This window comes from Leptopilina boulardi, unplaced genomic scaffold (assembly GCF_019393585.1).
Source record: "Leptopilina boulardi isolate dan_hultmark-lab unplaced genomic scaffold, ZJU_Lbou_2.1 LbouV2_273, whole genome shotgun sequence".
Taxonomy (NCBI): domain Eukaryota; kingdom Metazoa; phylum Arthropoda; class Insecta; order Hymenoptera; family Figitidae; genus Leptopilina; species Leptopilina boulardi.
In genome coordinates, this window is record NW_026137833.1 from 4014711 (window position 1) to 4035559 (window position 20849).

General features: G+C 23.6%; 2 protein-coding genes across 6 annotated transcripts; one reads left to right on the forward strand and one right to left on the reverse strand.

Annotated features, from left to right (window-relative positions):
* Positions 1-28: 28 nt before the first annotated feature.
* Positions 29-5270, forward strand: LOC127281661 (argininosuccinate lyase). 2 transcript variants are annotated; one of them, XM_051305496.1, is made up of 12 exons: positions 29-286; positions 446-562; positions 791-877; positions 954-1037; positions 1116-1247; positions 2228-2328; positions 2560-2753; positions 3001-3200; positions 3291-3515; positions 4308-4414; positions 4762-4902; positions 4984-5270. In XM_051305496.1, the coding sequence occupies exons 1-12, from the start codon at positions 275-277 to the stop codon at positions 4991-4993; spliced, it is 1410 nt and encodes a 469-aa protein (XP_051161453.1). In that variant the 5' UTR covers positions 29-274; the 3' UTR covers positions 4994-5270. The 2 variants fall into 2 exon arrangements, with proteins under 2 accessions (XP_051161453.1, XP_051161452.1); XM_051305495.1 differs by having other exon boundaries at positions 4762-5270.
* On the reverse strand, positions 5005-19830 carry LOC127281662 (cyclic AMP-responsive element-binding protein 1). 4 transcript variants are annotated; one of them, XM_051305497.1, is made up of 8 exons: positions 19215-19830; positions 18225-18339; positions 14394-14537; positions 14026-14152; positions 12118-12207; positions 11480-11623; positions 11249-11318; positions 5005-7638 (listed from the first exon to the last, which is right to left on the reverse strand). In XM_051305497.1, the coding sequence occupies exons 2-8, from the start codon at positions 18315-18317 to the stop codon at positions 7494-7496; spliced, it is 813 nt and encodes a 270-aa protein (XP_051161454.1). In that variant the 5' UTR covers positions 18318-18339; positions 19215-19830; the 3' UTR covers positions 5005-7493. The 4 variants fall into 4 exon arrangements, with proteins under 4 accessions (XP_051161454.1, XP_051161455.1, XP_051161456.1 ...); XM_051305498.1 differs by having other exon boundaries at positions 11249-11309; positions 19215-19821; XM_051305499.1 differs by lacking the exon at positions 12118-12207 and having other exon boundaries at positions 19215-19829.
* Between the last annotated feature and the right edge of the window lie 1019 nt (positions 19831-20849).

Below are 20849 nucleotides of genomic sequence, written 5' to 3' on the forward strand. Positions count from 1 at the left end.
GTATAATACACTAAAATGGACTTTAAAATCAAAACGTTTTAAGTTAAAATTTGTGTCATTATTAAAATTTATGCGATAGTTAACAATTAATATTCTTCTAGTTATTCATGTTTATTTTCAGTTAATTTTTTTCTAATTATATAAAAATTATAAGTTTAAAAGGTCAAATATCAATTTTTGTTAATTATTATCAACTGTGAAACTTGTATAAAAATTCGCGATAGTTACGCAAAAAAAAATTAAGTGTTATTGAGTTGGAATTTCCGATAAAAAAATGAATGAAAAGGTGAAAATTTAATTTTTCCGAATATAATTTTTCCGATTGGTATTATTCACGGAAAAAAAATGTTGATTAAAAAATCAAAATTTCTACAAAAATACCAATTTTTGAAAATTAAAAACGAAAAAAAAATTTTTATACGTAAATCAAAATTTTTTCTAACAGAATGCGTCTACTGAAAAATTATGGGGAGGAAGATTTACTGAAAATATTAGTTCCACATTAAAGAAATTAAATTCTTCTATTGAGATTGATAAACGAATGTATTTTGAGGATATTAAGGTTCGTTAAATTATTTCATTAAAACAGAAAATAATTTAGTAAAAATTATCCAGGAAAAAAAGTGTTTATCAAAAAATCTTCAAAATTTCTACAAAAATACCAATTTTTAAAAATTTTAAACAAAGAACATTTTTATTTTGCAGAGTATTCTATCAAAAAAGAATCTTGTTTGTGTTTTCTATGCAAAAAATTAAATGTATTTTATGTTGTTTTTTTTTAAATTTTTAGGGTAGCATTGCTTATTCAGAATCACTCTACGATGCTAAAATATTAACACTAGAAGAATATAAATCCATAACTGAAGGTTTAAAAAAAGTTAAGTATAATAGTTTCAAACAAAAAATTTAATTTATTATTAACAGTTAAAATAAAAACTTATTGAAATATTTAGGTTCAATTTGAATGGGATAATAATGAGTTTGAAATAAAAGTAGATGATGAAGATATTCATACTGCCAATGAACGAAGACTGACAGTAAAATTTCATTAAAATTTTTACATACACAAATTAGTTTGATTTATATTTATTAAATTAAATTAAATTATTTAATAGGAGCTAATTGGTAGTACTGCACGAAAATTACACGTGGGAAGAAGTAGAAATGATCAAACAACAACAGACACAAAAATGTGGCTGAGAAAATCAATTGATTCAATTTCTACCATTATGATTGATATGATTCAGGTGATATTTTTTTTTAAATATGGAGTATTCTTTCTCAAATATCCCAGGGAAAAATTAAAAATTATTAGATTGTCTTGAAAATTTGGTAAATTGTAGCACTAAATAATGGTAACTAATTTCTAAAATATTATCTTAAAAAAATGGAAAAAAGCAGAGGGTGTTGAACTTTCTACTTTTTAAGTTACTCTGTTTAACTTAATGTTTAGTAACTGTAATTTAAAACTTAAATTTGAAAAAGGAATACAAATAGTTTGACATTAAAAATTTCACCAAAAATTCTTAAAAATTCTGTATTTTCTACAATATTTTTTAAATAAGTTAATATTTTAGAAATTTAATGCTTTTTTGTAGGGTAATATTTTATCAAAGTTTTAAGCATATTTACTTCAAAAAAACTCGAAAAAAATTGTGAGAAATTGGTCATAATACGTGATTAATTACATTACAATTCCTTTAATTGGTGACTACATTGACTCATCTTTTTAGTATCATTTATATCAGGTTCTTCCAAATCCAAAAAGGAGCCTTTTATTAACAAATAAACTAAAGAAATCCTGGGAAATTGGTCATAATACGTGATCAATTTTATTACAATTCCTTAAATTAATGACTACCTTGACTCATTTTCTTAGTATCATTTATATCAGGTTCTTCTAAATCCCAAAAAGAGCCTTTTGAGATTTGTTAACAAATAAACAAAAAACTAAAGAAATCCTCAGAAATTGGTCATAATACGCGATCAATTATATTACAATTCCTTAAATTAATGACTAAGGCAGAATGCCCCATGTACTTATAAACAATAAATACAGTAAAATTAAAATTTATTTTATATATAAGTAACAATTTTCTGATCAATAAAAAAATAAGCAAACTTATAAGACCCACAAAATTATCATAAGACAATTTATATTTTGAATTAAATATTTTTCAAAATAAAAACACCTTCAAAACTGAATATTTTTTAATTAAAAAAAAAGATGCTTGCAATGAGATCTGAGAAAGAAATAGAAATTTTGATGCCAGGCTACACACATTTACAAAGAGCACAACCAGTTCGTTGGAGTCACTGGCTATTAAGGTTTGAAAACAATTTATAAAATAAATTTGTTTGTTCGGACATTTATAATTTCGGTCAAATGAAAATTCTGTTCAATATAAAAATTTACTTCATAAAATTCTGCTAAATAGAAATTCGACGACACACAAATTTGAATTAAGCTACATGAGTGTAATATTTGTGCGTCCTAAAAATTAATAATCATTTTACAAGCAGTAGATTGCTTTTATAGTAAAAATTAAACGATTTTAGTCACACTTGGAGTTTAAAAAATGATGTCGATAAACTTCATCAACTGAGGCAAAATTTAAATATTAGTCCTTTGGGAAGTGGGGCTTTAGCTGGCAATCCCCTTGGAATTGATAGGACAAAATTAGCATTAAAACTTGAATTTGATTCTGCTACTTCAAATAGTATGCATGCTGTTGGAGATCGCGATTACGTAGGTAATTTTCAAAAAAAAGCATGAATCAAAATTTAAAAAATTCAAACCTAATAATTTTATAAGTACATATATATAAATACGTATAATTTCTAAAAAAAAAAATTTTTGTAAAAATTCTAAGGATAAAATTATAGATTTTTTACATTAAGTGGAATGTCTAATTTTCTTTGCATTTTCTTCAGTTCAAAAAATTAGATATCCCCTTTAAAGAAAACATTATATTTTAATTCTCGAATAAATTTTTTAAGCTGAATTTTTATTCTGGGCTTCACTAACTTCAATACATTTGAGCAAAATTGCCGAGGATGTAATTATTTATAGCAGTGAAGAATTTAAATTCATAAAATTATCGGATTCATTTTCCACTGGCAGTAGTTTAATGCCACAAAAACGTAATCCTGACAGTATGGAATTAATTCGGGGAAAAACTGGCACAATTCTTGGAAAAGTATATTTACAATACACATATATAGTGAAAAATTCAATTTAAGAGAAAAATTATTTACGTTATATAATAATTTTACTATTTTTCTTTTAGTGTTTTGGCTTTATGGCAACATTAAAAGGCACACCTTCAACGTACAATAAAGATTTACAAGAAGACAAAGAAGCGCTTTTTTCAACATTTGATATTTTAATGGAAATGTTGAAAGTTGCAAATGAGGCTTTAAAAACGTTAAAAGTTAATGCAAATAAATGTCGAGATTCATTGAATTATAACATGTTGGCAACTGACATAGCTTATTATCTTGTGAGGAAAGGGGTAAAAATATTATTTATGCTAATAAATAATTTAATTATAATACTTTCGTCTGAGAACTGCAGTGGCCATATTATTCCAAAAATCTAGTTTTTAAATATGTTTTTAGTTCATTAATCATAATAACTATGACTTGATTTTTTTTTAAATTAATAATAATTAACAGTAAAATGTTAAAAAAATTTCCAAGCTTGTAACTTTTTTTTGAGATCTAAAAATTTGAGGTTTCGCACATACTTATTTTAATAATGATATAATTTAATTGCTATTAAAATGTTTTTGTTTTCTTTTATATAATTAATATTTACAAATTATGACATTGAAATATTAATATTTTATTGATAAAGTATCAATTCAACATTAATATTTTTAAAACGAAACAAACATCAAATTTAAATAGTAATTAAATTATAATTATTGAGATTAGTACAAAATTTCAAATTTTTAGTACTTCTAAAGCTATTTTTAGCTTTTAAAATGACAAAATTGTCACTCTCACGATAATACGATCACTTTTAAACAGGTCAAAACACGAATTACAACTGATCGAATTATCTTTTTACAAAGATTTTAATAGAAATTTAATTTCTAATAAAAATGTAATTATAATTTTTGGTTTTTAAAAACATTCCCTACTTTTGCCCAGTCAGTGGCTATTTTGTTATAATAAAACTTTAGTTTAAGGACGTTTATTCTCCGGAAATACAGACCTCCAGAAAAATATTTAATTTAGAGGTCTATATTTTCAGGTATTTTATGTTCTTAAACTGAAAATTAAATAATAAAAATTTTTAGATTCCCTTTCGCGATGCTCATCATATAGTTGGTAGAATTGTTTCAACTGCCGAAAACAAAGGAATAGCAATTCAAAATTTAACCTTGCAACAATTGCAATTATTTTCGTAAGATTCATAATATTAATAAAAATTATTAAATAATTATTTTTAAACAATAATTAATTACTAAGGGGCCATCCATAAACTACGTTACCTATTTTAAGGAAAAGGGGGTCTAAAAAAAATGAAAAATTGGTAACATACTTTATGGACGGACCCTAATTAACTCACTTAAATTCAATAACGAAAAAAATTCAAATTATTTAATTATAGGTAATTATTAAATTTAAAAAACTTTTCTCTTATTCAAAGAAAATAAAATTATTTTTAATTATTACCTACAACTAAATAATTTTATTTATTTTCTTTTTTTTCAAATCCGAGTTGAAAAAATAAACATTTTTCAATTTTAGATCAGCTTTTGACACAGACGTAAATAATATTTGGAATTTCGAAAATAGTGTTGAACAATATAAAACTGAGGGAAGCACATGTTTATCCGCAGTTCGTGAGCAAATTAAAACTCTGCGAAATTGGTTAAAAAAAAAAAATGAGTATGTAAAATAAAAATAATTTCTATATTGAAAAAAGAAAAATATATATATAATATTATATTAATATATAATTTGGTACAGATTAAAATAAATCATTGTCAATAGATTTATAAGCTATATTTCTCAAGAAGGCCAATGATATGTAAAAATACATTTATATATATTTATATATAGATTTATATATAATATATATATATATTATCTATGTACAATACTCTATTAAATGTCAGGTGCAGCAACCAAGATATACACATACTATACATATAATTACATTTTAAGTTTTTAAAAAGACCATATGCTCATACCTATTAGAAGGTTTCACCTGTCTTTGTAGGTTAAAAATAAATTTTAAGATCTTTAATGTTTCACACTTTTTCTTTTTGCAACGATTCTTCCTCTTATTCTTCTTCTTTATAAATTATTTTGTTACACATAGTTAACACATTTATCGATGCTCTCTACACACAATTGAATTTGTGTTATTTATTTTTACCTCTTTTTTTTCATTAATAAAAATTCAATAAAACCTATATTTATAAATATATATTAATATATATATATATAATATACTAAAATATATATTAATATATAATATATTAAAATATATATTAATATATAATATATGTATATATATATAAAGTAACCCTCAAAAATTGTTTATAAACAAAAAATTTTGTAAACAATTCAATTTTCTTTTTTTACTCTTTGTAATTAAAAATATTTCAAAAATTATGAAATATAAAATTGAATAATACAAAACTTTTACATATGGAAAAAAAAAATTTTTTTCAATCAAATCATCTGTTTCTTAAACTAACCGAAAAAAATAAATAAAAAAAATAAATGTTTTTGCAAAACATTGTCAATGTACTCTACACTGGGAATTATGAAATCTGACAGTAATTAACAAGAAAAATTTTTATTATTCGCGAAATAAAAATTTATTTGTTTCAAATAATAATCAGTTACTTGACTATTATCAAAATAAATATATTTACTTGAACTAAATAATTTTTATTTTAATTAATTGATATAAATAAAAATTATTTAAAAATATTTATTTGATAATAGTTAAGTAACCGATTATTTGAAGCAAATAAATTTTTTTTTCCACTGTAGGAATAAAAATTTTTTACAATAAATATTGTTATCGAAAAACAAAAACAATTTTTAAATATAATTTTCAGACAATTAAATGTGACTGTCAGGTCTCATATATTGTAGGACAACACATCGTATTTATGCATATTTAACATTTTCCCTTTCATTTAACAAAAAAAAAAAAAAAAAATTCTGTCTTAAATTTTCTATAAATTGCCATACATATACATTTATGTGCAAACAACTAAGATTAACATTTTGTGATTTTTTTTTTTTAATGCTCCATTTAACCACAGTTGATTTATGTATCAAGATGATTAAAAATGGTCAAATTTCTTTCTTTTTTTAAATTTAAAATTAAAACAACAAATTTGTATACGACTTTTAAATTGAATTACCTTGTGTGATAAATAAAGTTTAAAAATATTCTTTATAACCATAAACTACTGTAAGTTCATTGTTATATTATATAATATATTTATTTATACATATAAATTTATATTTATATATATAAATATTTATATGCAATTTGCAAGGCACTCCAGATTTATATTACAGCTATATTTTACAAATGACTGGCTACCACTTTATAAAGCTTTTTTTTTTTTTTTTTTTCTTTCATTGTATTCAGCCAGAATTTTTGACATATATGTAAGATTTTTGTTACCCTACATTTAGCGACCACAAATATAAATGTTAAAATATTTGAAAAAAAAAATTAAAACTTTTTTTTTTTTTTTGCTGTGATTACACATATATAGTGTTGAATAAAAGGAAAAAAAGAATCAAATATTAATGAAGCGATTAGCACAATTAAAAAAAAAAATTGAAATTATGTAAATAAAAATCGACAAGTGTCGATTATTATTTTCAAGAAGATTTCTTAATCATATTCACAATTATTATTATATAATTATTATTATTAGGTATTATTATTATTAATAATATTATTATTATTATTATTAGAAAATGACTAATTATCGCTCGATGTACAGAAGGTATTTTTTTAAAAATGAAAATCAAGAGCTTCTTTTTTTTGTTTTGTTCATCAATTAAAGAGTTTCTAAAAATTTTTCAAGTGACACAAATTGTATGGTGTTTTTTTTCTTTTTTTTTCTTAAAGCAAAATAATTCAACTGTACAAATTTTGCTAATTTACAAAGAGCAATGTCACTGATAATATTTGTTTGTTTTTTTTTTCATCTCCTGTGGCGATCGGTAAATGTCTCTTTACTAAACAAAGATTGCCCTCCCAGTTGCATTTAAAAATGTCTGCGACACGTTCATAAACTTTGGCTTCTCGCTTTAGTAAGAGCAAGTTTCACAAGCCTTCATGGTCGTACATAAATACAATATGTTACATTAACACTTATGTATACGAATGCATGTACATCACTGTTGTTTTTTTTTTCTTTTTTTTTTTGGTCAAAAAACAACATTCATTATTAGTTAACGAATCTGATACAATATTTTAGCATCAAACACCAACCTCAGTCACTTTTCTGCTGATAAAGTTCCTTTAACGATTTAAGTTCATCGATCAATGTTTGGTTTCTATTCTCCAAAACTGCAACACGATTTTCTAGACACTTGATGTATTCCTTCTTTTTTCTTCTACATTCACGTGCTGCCTCTCTGTAATTAAATTAAATTTTTCTTTGGAATTTGCGCAAAAAGAGAATACGGAACTTTTAATTTTTATGTGAGAAATTTAATTGATAAATATAAATTTTACTACCAATAAGGTTCGAGGTAAAAATATATAGTTAAAAAAAAAATTTTTTGGAAAAATAAAAATTTTTTCTAAAATTATTATTAATTTTTTAATTATTATTTACAACTTTAAAAATAAAAGAAAACGCTTTTTTTTAGTAAATAAATAATTAACCGCAATGTACAAATGATAGATTGGCTCTTTCTGAATAAAATGAGACCAAGAAAATTGATTTTCATTCGGCCAGTAGGGAACAAATTCCGTTACAAAAAACCATGTTTTTAATAAAAAAAAAAAAATGGAATTTTGCAAAAAACTACTTATTTTTTTGGGGCCAAATTTTGTATGCTTTTTAAGGATCATAAGTGGCGTACTCTCACAAAGTATTACAATTTATTAAATTATTATTTTCAGAGTTAATTAACAATTAAAAAAGTGCTGATTGTTGAAATTCATTTGCAACTAAACAAATTAATATTTTTTAACTTGCGACCCGTCATTTTAAAGGTATTTTTAAGCTCTACAATTCTTATACAGAACTTTTTCTTCTAAAATATCATGGGAATTAATGGTAATTGAAAAACTGGTTTAACAGAGCTTTCATAATTTTTTAACAGCACAGCTTAAAAAATCTCGAGTTGGAAACATATATATACATATTATCTATTTTTCCCCACTATTCATGAATCCGTTATCAGAAGTCTAGTATGATTTTTGGCACAAAATGACCACTTTTTTCATAGAGATCCTGGACTATCTACCAAAATTTAAAAAAAAATGATAACTTTTAATGTTATCCTCAATAAAAGGTAAGAATTAGGTTATTTAAAGATTATGTCACATAAGAATTAGGCTTGATAAAGATTAGGCCAAATAAAAATTAGATTAAAAATAGATTAGAATGATTAAGAATTGGAAATATGCTAAATAAAAATTAGGTTAAATACAGATTAAAATAATTTAGAATTGGGAACAGGTAAAAATTATGACCATTATGACAAATGAAGTTAAGACTACATTAGAATTAGGTCAAGAAAGGTTTAGACTAAACGAGAATCAGGTTACAGAAAGATTAACTCAAATGACGATAAGGCGAAATAGGCCTAATCTAATTTTCCAAATGTTTACCAACAGATTTCAATTCTTTTTTTTTTTTTTTTTGGTCTCGTTTTACTTTTAAAGAGTAAAACTATTATGAATTGTCTCCGTGTATACCATTATATATGTCTTAGGCCGATAGACTTTTCAGCCCAGTAGCCGAAAGTCTAGTTTATTTTCTAATGGCCGGCCAGTAGATGAAATCAGGGCATTAGCCGAAAAACTCGTTGATGGCCACTAGCCTAATCATATTTAGGCCGATAGAAAAAATAGTGTTTAGTTTTTAAGTCATAGAAAAATTTTATTATAGCATTAATTAATTTAAATTATACTTTTACATTTTATTTATTTCTTTTCAAAATTACGTGCGTGTTTCTTCCGATTTTTTACGAGTTCATACAATTTAGAGTAATTATGATATTGACTTTTTTTCGCGGTTTTCTTTTCACTTTCCGAGAGACATTTAATAACACTTAATTCATGCACCTTATTCCAAATAAAATTATTTTGCTACTTGTATTTTTTTTTATAATAATCGTTAATTTTTTTTTTTCAAATTCAACAATATTGTCCATCGTATTAATTGCGACTGTATCGAACAATATCAATTAAGAAACTAAAATTTTATTTCAGTATTCTACATGGTAAATGTAAGTGCAAAACCGATTTCATTTCATTATTATATTCTAATATTTACATTAATTAACAAGACTTAATTAATAACATAAACAGTGCTTATTTTTAATAGCCTAAGAATAGGCTAGTAGCCCATTTGTAAAATATTCGTCTAATGGCCTGATTTTCCTAGGCAAGTAGACGTTAAAAGAATATATAAATTCGATTTCGTCTACTGACCGGCCATTAGCAACTGGCCTGAAAAGTCTATCGGCCTACGACATATATATTTAAACCAATATCCCAAATAACAAAACTCATCCACTTCTTCCACCTGTGTTCAACTTCTGAACATCTTTTTCATTTTCTTCTCTTTCAGCATTTCTACTTTATTGTAAAATTCTATCGAATTTTTCATGATTTTCAGGCCTCGGATCGACTTAAAGGCACAAAAAAAAAGTCGTTTTAGTCGATTTATATTCCAAAAAAAGTCGAAAAAGTCGATTTTTTTTATTTTAACAAAAATATTTTACAGATTTTTAAATAAATTTTTTTTTTTAAATAATAATACTTTTGGAATAGTTAAAGTTGAAATTTTTAGAAATAATTGAATTTTTAAAGATTATTATAAAAATAGTTAAAAATAATTTAATTTTCTTAGAATTATAATGGAAATAGTTAAATTTCAAAAAATTTTCGATGGAAAATTTTAGAAATAATTAAATTTTAGAAGCTTTTAAATTCAAATTTTTGAAAATAATTAAATTATAATTGAAATTTTGGATAATAATTCAATTTTAGTTGATTTTTGATTGAAAATTTGATAATAATTAAATTTTAGAAGCTATTAAATTCAAATTTTTAAAGATAATTGAATTATAATTGAAATTTTTGATAATAATTCATTTTTAGTTGATTTTTAATTGAAAATTTTGATAATAATTAATTTTGAATTGAAATTTTAGATAATTATTGAATTTTAATTCATTTCGAATTGAAATTTTGGGTAATAATTAAATTTTATTTGATTTTAAATTGAAAATTTGGAAAATAATTGAATTTTATTTGATTTTAAATTGAAAATTTGGGTAATAATTGAATTTTAGTTGATTTTAAATTGAAAATTTGGAAAATAATTGAATTTTCTTTGATTTTAAATTGAAAATTTGGAAAATAATTGAATTTTCTTTGATTTTAAATTGAAAATTTGGAAAATAATTGAATTTTAAAAGATTTTGAATTGAAATTTTGGGTAATAATTGAATTTTAGTTGATTTTGAATTGAAATTTTTGAAAATAATTGAATTTTATTTGATTTTGAATTGATTTATGATTTTGAATTAAAAATTTTTAGTAATTTTATTTGTTATTTTTTTAAATAATAAACAATTGTTAAATTTTATAAAAATTTTAATTGAAAAATAATTTGAAATAATTAAATTTGTGATGAATTTCATTAAAATTATTAAAAATAATTAATTTAGTGAAGAATTTCTGTTAAATAATTGAAATAAAGAAGATATGAAGAAGATCTGCATTTTATACTAAAAAAAATATATTTTTTAAAAAATATAAAAAAAAGTTGAAATAGTCGCATTTTATTAAAATAATTCGAAAAAAGTCGTATTTTTGACAAAAAATTGGAAATAGTCGAAAAAAGTCGTATAATCCGAGGCCTGAATTAATATCATTTTTATGATATTTCAAAAACTGATAATAAAAATATAAAGACAATTTAGTTAAGTAAAAAATATATTAAAATGTAAATTAAATTAAAATTTGTTGAAATGAAAATTAGAATAACATTTTTTTTTATACCTGTTTTTAAGAAGCCTTAATTCTCTTTTCCTTGCTGCATCTTCAACAACAACACCATGTCCTGTGTAAGCTGAAAATATTGCAACAAACTGTACATTGAGAAAGACTAGAAAATTGAATTACTTATTAAACTGATATTAAATATAACTTATCCTACTTTAAAATAGATACTATTGAAAATAGAAAAAGTCAATTATCGATAAATTATTATAATACTTTCCCTATACACACCTGGAACAAAAAATTGCGTGTCTTGTCCTTGTGCATACTGTACAATTGTTCCACCCGCTGTCGCCGAATTGCTCATTGTTAAAGTGTGTAATCCAGGAACACCTTCTCCTTGGGTAGCGATTTGAATTGTACCCGCAGGTATTACTGAAAAATAATTCCAATATTAATACAAACACTTTCTTTTTCATATTATATTAATCTACAATATAACATGAAAATAAAGAAAATGATTTTTTCAAATAAGAATAAAGTGAACGCTCAATAATGTTTACTGTGATATCTAAGTCGAAGAAAGCATTTTTTCGAAAAAAGCAAGATGTAAACTAATTATTAAAATTTAATGAAGAATTTTATATTATTATGAATGAAAGGTTTCTCTGGTAAGATTAAGCAAGAATGCCATACCAAGCAAAATATCCCATAGATTTCTTGTTTGTTTTTGTTTTTTTTTTTGTGCTTTACGATACAACGAAAAAGATAGGTGAATGAATTTGTTTGCTGTCAGTCAGTTTTTAAGCTTCTTTCCCCAGTATTGAAGGGTAGACACGGATTGAGGGAGGAATAAACATGCAATGATTTTTTTTTTTTTTTTTTCATGGGAGTGACAGGATAGACATACAGAAGAAAAAGTAACCAACCTGTCTGATAATGGAGTGAATGAGAAGACACTTCACTGTCCACATTCGAGTCACACTCTGAAGAAGATTCTAAAGTGTGCAAACGACCTTCTGCAACACCGAATTTGGTCGATATCCCGATTTCAACAAAAAATTATAACCAATTTTTTTTCAATCTCAAGTCCCAAGAATAGATTTTTTTTTGGAAATTTTTTTTTTTTTTTTTTTTTGCCTTTATTAAACAAATTATTTAGGATTTCGAAAAAAATTATTATTAATTTTAAAATTTTGCACAAGTCAATGTTTTTTTTTAAATTATATTTTTCTTAAATCCTATATAATTGATTAAAAAAAAAAAATTCTAGAAAACAAACTTATTTCGAAACTTTTTGAGATTTTTTCTTAACTTATGCCAATTATTTTTTTCTACGATTCATTGCAAACTGTTTTTCTTTTTTTTTTTTCGTTAGTTTTAGACGAATTCCAAACTCGAAGGCCAAAAAAACTTTTCTATTATTTAAACAAATTAAAAATGTATTTTTATACTTATGATTTATAAAAACGAATTCTCAAATGTATAAAAAAAAGCCAACGAGTTGAATTTCGGCAGATATTTATATTTCTCTTTTTTAAAAATAGAAATATTTTTTTGAAGTCTTTCTTAGAGAATTTGACTGATAAAAAAAAAAATTGAATATTCAAAAAGTATTGTGCAGTCAGGTCATACAGAAATAAAATGAAAGAAAAGTAATAATATCGATCTGACTAAAGATTTTAAATTTATATATTATTTTTTTTTTTAATTCTTAATTATTGTCACAAAGCTTTAGATTACATTTAAAAAAAATTATTGATTATAAAACGATTACACTTACACTTTAGGATGGGAAAGGGATGTTTCGTTATATAAAAGAGAAAAAAAAATTACAGCTAATTATTAATTTAAAAAGAAAGCTTGGTATGGCATTCTAATGATCAAAAATACGTACATTAATATATATATATATATATAAATATGTAAAAAAATTATTGCTAAATTGTAATAATAATGTTAAAATATGAAAATAATATTCTTGCATCAATAGAATAAATATTAAAAATATAAATATATAAAAATTTATTTGTTCCAACTATAATAATATAAAAATATAGTTTTTATAGATTGAATTTTAAAATTAATATTATTGCAGATATTAATATTTGAAAATTTTTTATTAAATATATGATTTATAAAACGCTTTTTAATGGAAAATAATAACAAATCAAAGATAGTTATCGTAGCTAGTGAAAAAAAATTACTGTTTAAAATGAAAATTTTAATATATTATTATTTTTAAATTTACAAAAAAAACTGTTTTTTAATTACTAATTTTTTTTTATTTTTAAAAAATTAATAGAAAATAAAAATTCCCGACTTATTTTGCTTCTTTTTTTTTTATTAAGAATCCAAAGAAATATTTTGAAATTCAGTGAAAATTTGAAAAGTGCAAAAATTAAATCTACATTTTTTTTTTTTTTTTTTTTTTGAAAAAAAATTTGATTTAAAAAAACTACTTCTCGTATGAACTGACATGCACTTTAACATTTTTGTTTAAAAAAAATAATAATAAAGGAAACTATTGTAATAATTTGATGTCGTTGTTCATTTTTCTTTAGGAATTTTTTTTCAATTTTTTTTTCTTTTATAAACATTATAATAGTTTCCCTACTTGATACGGACATTTTCTATTATAAAATAAAAAAAATGCTGCCTACAATAAATTACACACAGTCTGCATAGATTTTTATGAATGAAATGCGATAAAAGTGTTTTCAAAGGTTTTTTTTTTATTTTTCATTTAAAAAACTTTCGAAAATACTATTTCGCAGGAAAAAAATTAAAATTTTCAGACTCGTGTTTATTAAAAAAGAAAACAAATTTTTTTTTACCTGCTATTTCTCCGCCACCCAAATCATTAAGAATTTTTCTGTACGACGGCCGTCTCGTGAGAATATCACGCCTTTTTTTCGGAGATTCTTCATCGGAATAGCTATCATCACTTGCCGTTTCAACAACCTTTAATTTCAAAATAACAATTAATTAATTAAAACTATTAATTAAGAAAAAAAAAATTATTTTTTAACTTTTTAAATTGCAAATTTTTAGGATTATTTAAAATGTTAATTAGTTCGAATAAAACTGAATGTAAAATGAATTTTATAAAAAGATAAAATTAATTTACTAAAATAGATATAATAATAATATTTAATAATAATAAACTCATTGATTTATAGTAATGAATAAATGCAATAATTACCTGCAGTGTTTGTAATCCTCCTGTTGTTTGAATAACTGAGTTGGGTTTAACAAGAATAACATTGCCTTTAGAAAGGGCAACAGGTTGAATATTTGTTGCTGTTTGAATTACAGATTGTTGATTTGGTTGAATAACAGATTGTACCTGTATTTCAATATTTAAATAAATAAAATTTAATTAGAATATTAAATTCATAGACAATAAAAAAATGTAATAATTTATAAAAAATCAAATAACAAAACCAGCATTATACAAGAATTAACAATTTTTTTTTTCTTAATAAATAAAAGAAATTTTACTTTTAACATTGAAAAAGAATTAATTATTTTTATTATTACTGAATGTCGGTTCAATTTTTCCTTAAATTCAACGTCAAACGAATTGCAGATTAAAGGTATATTCAAAAAATCATAAAACTTTAAACGCATATTTTTCAAAACTACTTTTTTTTTGAGCTGGCCGGAAACACAAATTTCACAAATCTCAACCGATTTATTTTAAAAAAATATTAAAATATTTAAAAAAATTTTCTTTAAAAATCGTTTATCATAAACGTTGCGTACTTCAGCTTCGTTGTTTTTCCTTAAAATGTTCACATTTTTTTTTGCAAAAATCGATAAAAAAAAAATCCCCTACGTCTTTCTCTAGCTTTTGAGATGTAAAAATAGAAAAAAAATTGTTTTTTATTCTAGGATGAAAATTGTAGAAAAAACCTTTCTGGCCGCGAAGTAATTCCCTCTCAGAAATAGTTTCCAAGAGTGTACCCAATAAAGATATATAAACATATTTTTCATTACTTTAAAACTTTTCTTGAAAAAAAAAAAAAAAAAAAAATTAAAATTAGGCTCCTTTTTAACGTTCTAGAATGGTTTAACCCCTTAAAATAAAATTATTTTTATTGTCTAAAAATAAGAAAACATAAATTCTAACTTAAAATTCTATTGTAAATTTATCATTTTTGCTAAAATAGTAATCAGAATATAGTGTAAAATTATTATCAATCCATCTAAGTCAATAAAATAAAATAATTTCAATTTGTTTTAACGTTTCTATAAGAAAGTAAATTATAATATTCTTAATAAATTTAATTAGTTAATCAATATTTTATTATTAATGATTAAATAAATTAATTTTATTATTTCATTAATAAAAGAATAATTCTTGGAAAAAATTTTAAATATCAAATTTATTATCTACCAAAAAAAAACATCAATAAAATCATTGAAACTACCTTCAAATATTTAATCAAATAATTAAAATTACCTTCAAATATTAAATCAGTTGAATAGTATTTCTAATTGTTTAATCAAATAATTAAAATTATCTACAAAAATCAATAAAACTAATTTAAATTTATAACGGTAAATAAACAAAAAAAAAAAATAATAAAATAACACTAAATCAAATAATTTAAATTACCTTTAAAATTTTCCATTTTCAACAGATTTTACAAAAAGTTTTCCAAGGTCAATTTTCATAGAATATTAACGTCATTGAAGTTTACAACGTTTATAATCAACTATTTGAAGGTAAAAGATAATTTTTCTATATAAATATAATATTTTTTTGCCTACAAATTTTTCTTTTACAAAATCTGTTAATCGAAAAACGTTGCAAAAAATTTTTTCAAACTAAAAAAAATTATAATAATTTATAGGGAAAAATATTTTCTTCTCTAAATAGTTGATTAAAAAACGTTGTAAATTTCATCGACGTGAATATTATTATTGACTCAAATATTAAGGATGTTTATCCACGGAAACAATAGCTATTTGTTTAAAAGAAAAATTTGGATTTTTTTTTTAAACAAATAGCTGTATTTTCTAAACGGCTTGCTTCTTTGAAAATCCCCGCGGTGAAGTTGTAGAGAATAATTTTCTTAAGAAAATAATCCATATTACATTGAAATTAAATTATTTTTTAAAAAAATTCTGTAGAAGCGATATAACAAAGAGAAATTTATACAATAAAAATTTCTATAAACAAATAAATTTTGCAGGTTTAAAATTTTTTTTTCTTGAAAATTGATATCTCATCTTTTAGAAAGTATCAGGGTGGCGATAATTTTTATGATTATAAATTCCCGGTCAATTTTCTGTTTTTCCCGGTCAAAATTTTGTAAATAATTTAATTTTTTCCCAAAAAAAAAATCACCATTTTTCTAAAAAAAAATTCAGAACTTTTTTTTTATTTTTTAATATTAATTCTTCTAATAAATTTTAATAATGCACTACTACAAAAAAATAATTCGATACTTTTTTTTTGAAAATACATTTTTCTGAGAAATTAATGCAACAAGATGTAATAGACGATATAAATTTTGTCTGAAAAATTTCCAGTTTCACTATGAATTTCCTGATCATATCGCCACTCTGATAATGTTATATTAATTATTTAAAAATGTTACACTACCGTCGGAAATTGTACGATCTCTGCCTTTTCAATGACTATAAAACGGTTTAAATCTTCAAAAATATTAAAACTAAAATTTTTTCCTTTTATTTTCTAAAAGCAAATAAAATTCTGAATGAAATAACACCTCGACAAAGAGAATATGTTAATTTTTCAATTAGCTATCTAAGAAAAAGCCAATTTTTAATGTTTTTATTTATTTGTCAAAAAATAATATTTTTAAATGTTCTTGGGCTCTTTGGAATAGTTATACAATTCAAAATTATTGAAAACATTTTATGTCCACACTCTTCCCTAGCTTATGCAAACCGTGAAAGTTGACTCAAAAAAAGTTTAAAAAAAAAAATTATGATCAATATTTAAATGACAAAAAAATGATAAGTGTAAATCTTAAATTTACTCACATAAACATGAATTTTAATTTTTTTTTATCCAAATTTCACGGTTTGCATACGCTAGGGAAGAATTTGAACATGAATTGTTTTAAATATTTCGAATTTTATAACAAAATACCATTCCAATGATCCCAAGAACGTTAAAAAATATTAATTTTTGACAGAGAAGTAAAAAAAAAAAAAAAAAAATAGTAAAAACATTGAAAATTTGCTTTTTTATAGATATCTAATTGAAAAATTAACATATTCTCTTTGTCGAAGTGTTATTTCATTCAGAATTTTATTAGCTTTTAGAAAATAAAAAGGGAAAAATTTTAGTTTTAATATTTTTACCTCCATGAAGTTGGCGTCGACGCTCAGCGTCGAAAATTATTTTTCATGGGACCAAAAATATCAAAACATTTTTTAAAAAGGTTTTGGATCCACAAAATACTTTGAGAAATATTTTTCAAAGTATTATTTGCATTGAAAAATTTAAAAAAAAAAGTAATTTCAAATTTTTGATTCTGCAAAAAACAATTTTCGGCGCTGAGCCTCGAAGCCAACTTCAGGGAGGTATATTTTTGAAGATTTAAACCATTTTATAGTCATCGAAAAAGCAGAGGTCGCACAATTTTTGATCGTAGTGTAATTAATTATTTTTTTCTAGAGGTTTGCATTTCCGTGGATAAACGTCCTTAATTGGAAAAATTCTACTCCAATTTTGGAAAAAAAGTCGATTAGTTGCATTTATGTTATTGGTAACATAACTTTTTTTCAAAAATGAACTTGGTACTGATAACTAGGTGCCAGTTTCAGTTTCATATTTTACAATATAAAACTTTATAAAAGTCGAAATAAGTTTTTTTTTTTTTTTTTTGATTCCTTGGATGGATTGATAATAATTTTTCACATTTCTGATGATCAATTGTTTTCCTATATAATTGACTAGTTCCTGCGAGGCAGAATATGCAATTTTTGCACAATGCTGGTAATGATTACAAGACGATAGACATTGTTGCTAATTTCAATTAAGTAACTGTACCGATGTGGCAATAACAGGAGCTGCATCGCCACTATGCGATCCCTGCGATAGTTGATCTACAGCTGAGCCGTTTTCTTCAACCATACTTTCCATAGCCCGAGAACGTTTGCGAAGCCTGTAAAAAAAAAAATAATTAAAATCAGACAAATAAATTTTGTCATAAATAATAACATTATCAATTAATTTCACAACACTTATACATTAAGCAAATTTTTCCAATGAAAAAAATAAAATAAAAAAGGAAACTTAACCTCAAAACAACAATATTCTCAACCATATTTTTAAACGCTAATCATTTAGAAAAAGAAAACAAATCAAAAAATACAATATAATTTTCCTACATTCTAAAGAAGTAAAAAAACTGAAAATTATTTCCGTTTATTAAAAAAAAAAAAGCGGGACACATTCCCGGCAAAATGATGTAATAGAAAAGTGTGATATATAATAAAAAGAAAAATATATACAATCATTCTTCTCTCGTGGATAACGATAATCGAGAAATAATTTTTTTTTTTTTTTTTTGAAAATACCGCCAATAAAGTATTCAACAATGCTACTGCGTCATTTACATAAGCGAGTCTAAAAATAATAAGCGAACAATAAAGCAAGAGTGGAATGTTCCTAAAGAACCTGTATGTTGTGAACGAGTAAATATTGACGTGTGAGAAATTGTATAAAGCGGCCAAAAGAATGAATTTCAAACATAAGGTCCGCGTGTAAATTGTCAACGATGTGACATTAGAATGAAAAGAAAAAAAAAATAATCGCGGATTATATTCTCGCAATTGTTAAATCGCACAATTTTCAATGAATATTCCTGCAAACATCATTCTTAAAGACGCCATATTTCGCGTGATATCGTAACCAATAGATATGTTTTATTTGTATATTGTCCCAAAAATGTATAGGCACGCAAATAACAAAGCATTTTGGATGTATTGCAAGTGCCATGGTCCACCCCCGGTTGTTATTCTCCAGCTGAGTACTTACCAGTTACGTATTTCTCGTCACCAACTTTGCTGTCTCGGAGTGGGCAAAACGGGCAGGTACGTAGCAGCCACGTCAAAAGTCCAGTCACTTCGTCACTGGTGAATCTCGAATCTCAGAACTGCGCGTCACCAACAAAATGGCGGTTTCCCTAAACCCCCCACCACCTGTATGTCCACACTTATAAACGCAGTTCACTTCCCCAACAAAAATTTTTCCTCCCGCGCTTTCTTTACCGATAAAATAGAAAACGAAAAAAAAAAAATAAAATAACTTTTCTCTCTACTTGTTAAAAAAAATGTTTTCCTTATGAATATATTTTACACTTTCAAATAATCCCTTCCCCCGCGTACAATACGATCGTACTTTTCCTCTCTTTTTTTTTTTTTTCTGAATATATTATCGATTATGAATCACTTGAATTTCGCAATACATATATATACTTTTCCAACAGATAAGAAATTATTATTTTTTTTATGACATTTCCAAAAGGGCGCGAATTTAAGTATCTAACCTCAAAAATTGTGTATTTTAATAGAAATAAAAAAAAAATAATCTAAATTGCAAATGAAAATATAAAAATTTCCTGTACATTAAATTAAAACTAAACTTTTGTGGTCAATATCACTATTTATTAATTATATATTTTGTTAGCGCGCGTAAAAAAATTAACTTTTCAACTTGTTATATTAAAATGTAACTAAAAAATTTTCTATCATTTAAAATATTTTAATAATTATTATTCCGTTTCCCCCTTTTAATCAAATTGGTGAGGAACCGCTTACGTCATCCGATGACGTCATTCTCGTGTTTATTATTCCGAAATACGTATATATACTAAAAACTCAACGCTATATATATTTATAGCTAGTAAATATGTATAAATTCTATCTGTATTAATATCTGTATATCTCATATCCAATAAAATATATTTAAAAAAAAAACTTGTCTAAAATAATTTATTATTTTTGTTGATTTTCCTAATTTCGATTTTTCATGTCACGTGGTACTATTACAATTGGACACATTTTAATAACCACGTGATCGAACATAAAGGTGCTTATATACCTCAAATTTCGATCAGATGAATATTATTTCTGGACCGTGAAAATGCGTGAAAAGTCATTTTCACGGCGGGTATTTTTGAATTGTTTTAAACAAAAAATGTTTTTTTAAGAAATATAATATTAAATAATTGTTTTAATATGTAAGAACACTTTAAAATAATGATAGAGAGATGATTTGATTAAAAAATTTAGCAAATTTTGCTTTAAAACGTTTTCTGCTACAAGAAAGTGTAAAATGACGATGTTTGTGAAATGGTTTGTACAGTGTACATGTGTACATGTTTCTTTCAGTTATTCGAAACAATTAGTTGAATTTAAATTTATTTAATAAACATTTCAACTTACCGATTTATCTTGAGCACTCATTATTTATTACAAACTAAAAAAACGCCGACAAAACATAAACAAACAACGAGACAATCACATCGAAGAAGCACTGTACAAACCATTTCACAAACATCGTGATCTTACACTTTTTCGTAACAGAAAATGTTTTAAAGCAAAATTTGCTAAATTTTTCAATCAAATCATCTTTCTATCACTATTTTAAAGTGTTCTTACGTATTAAAAC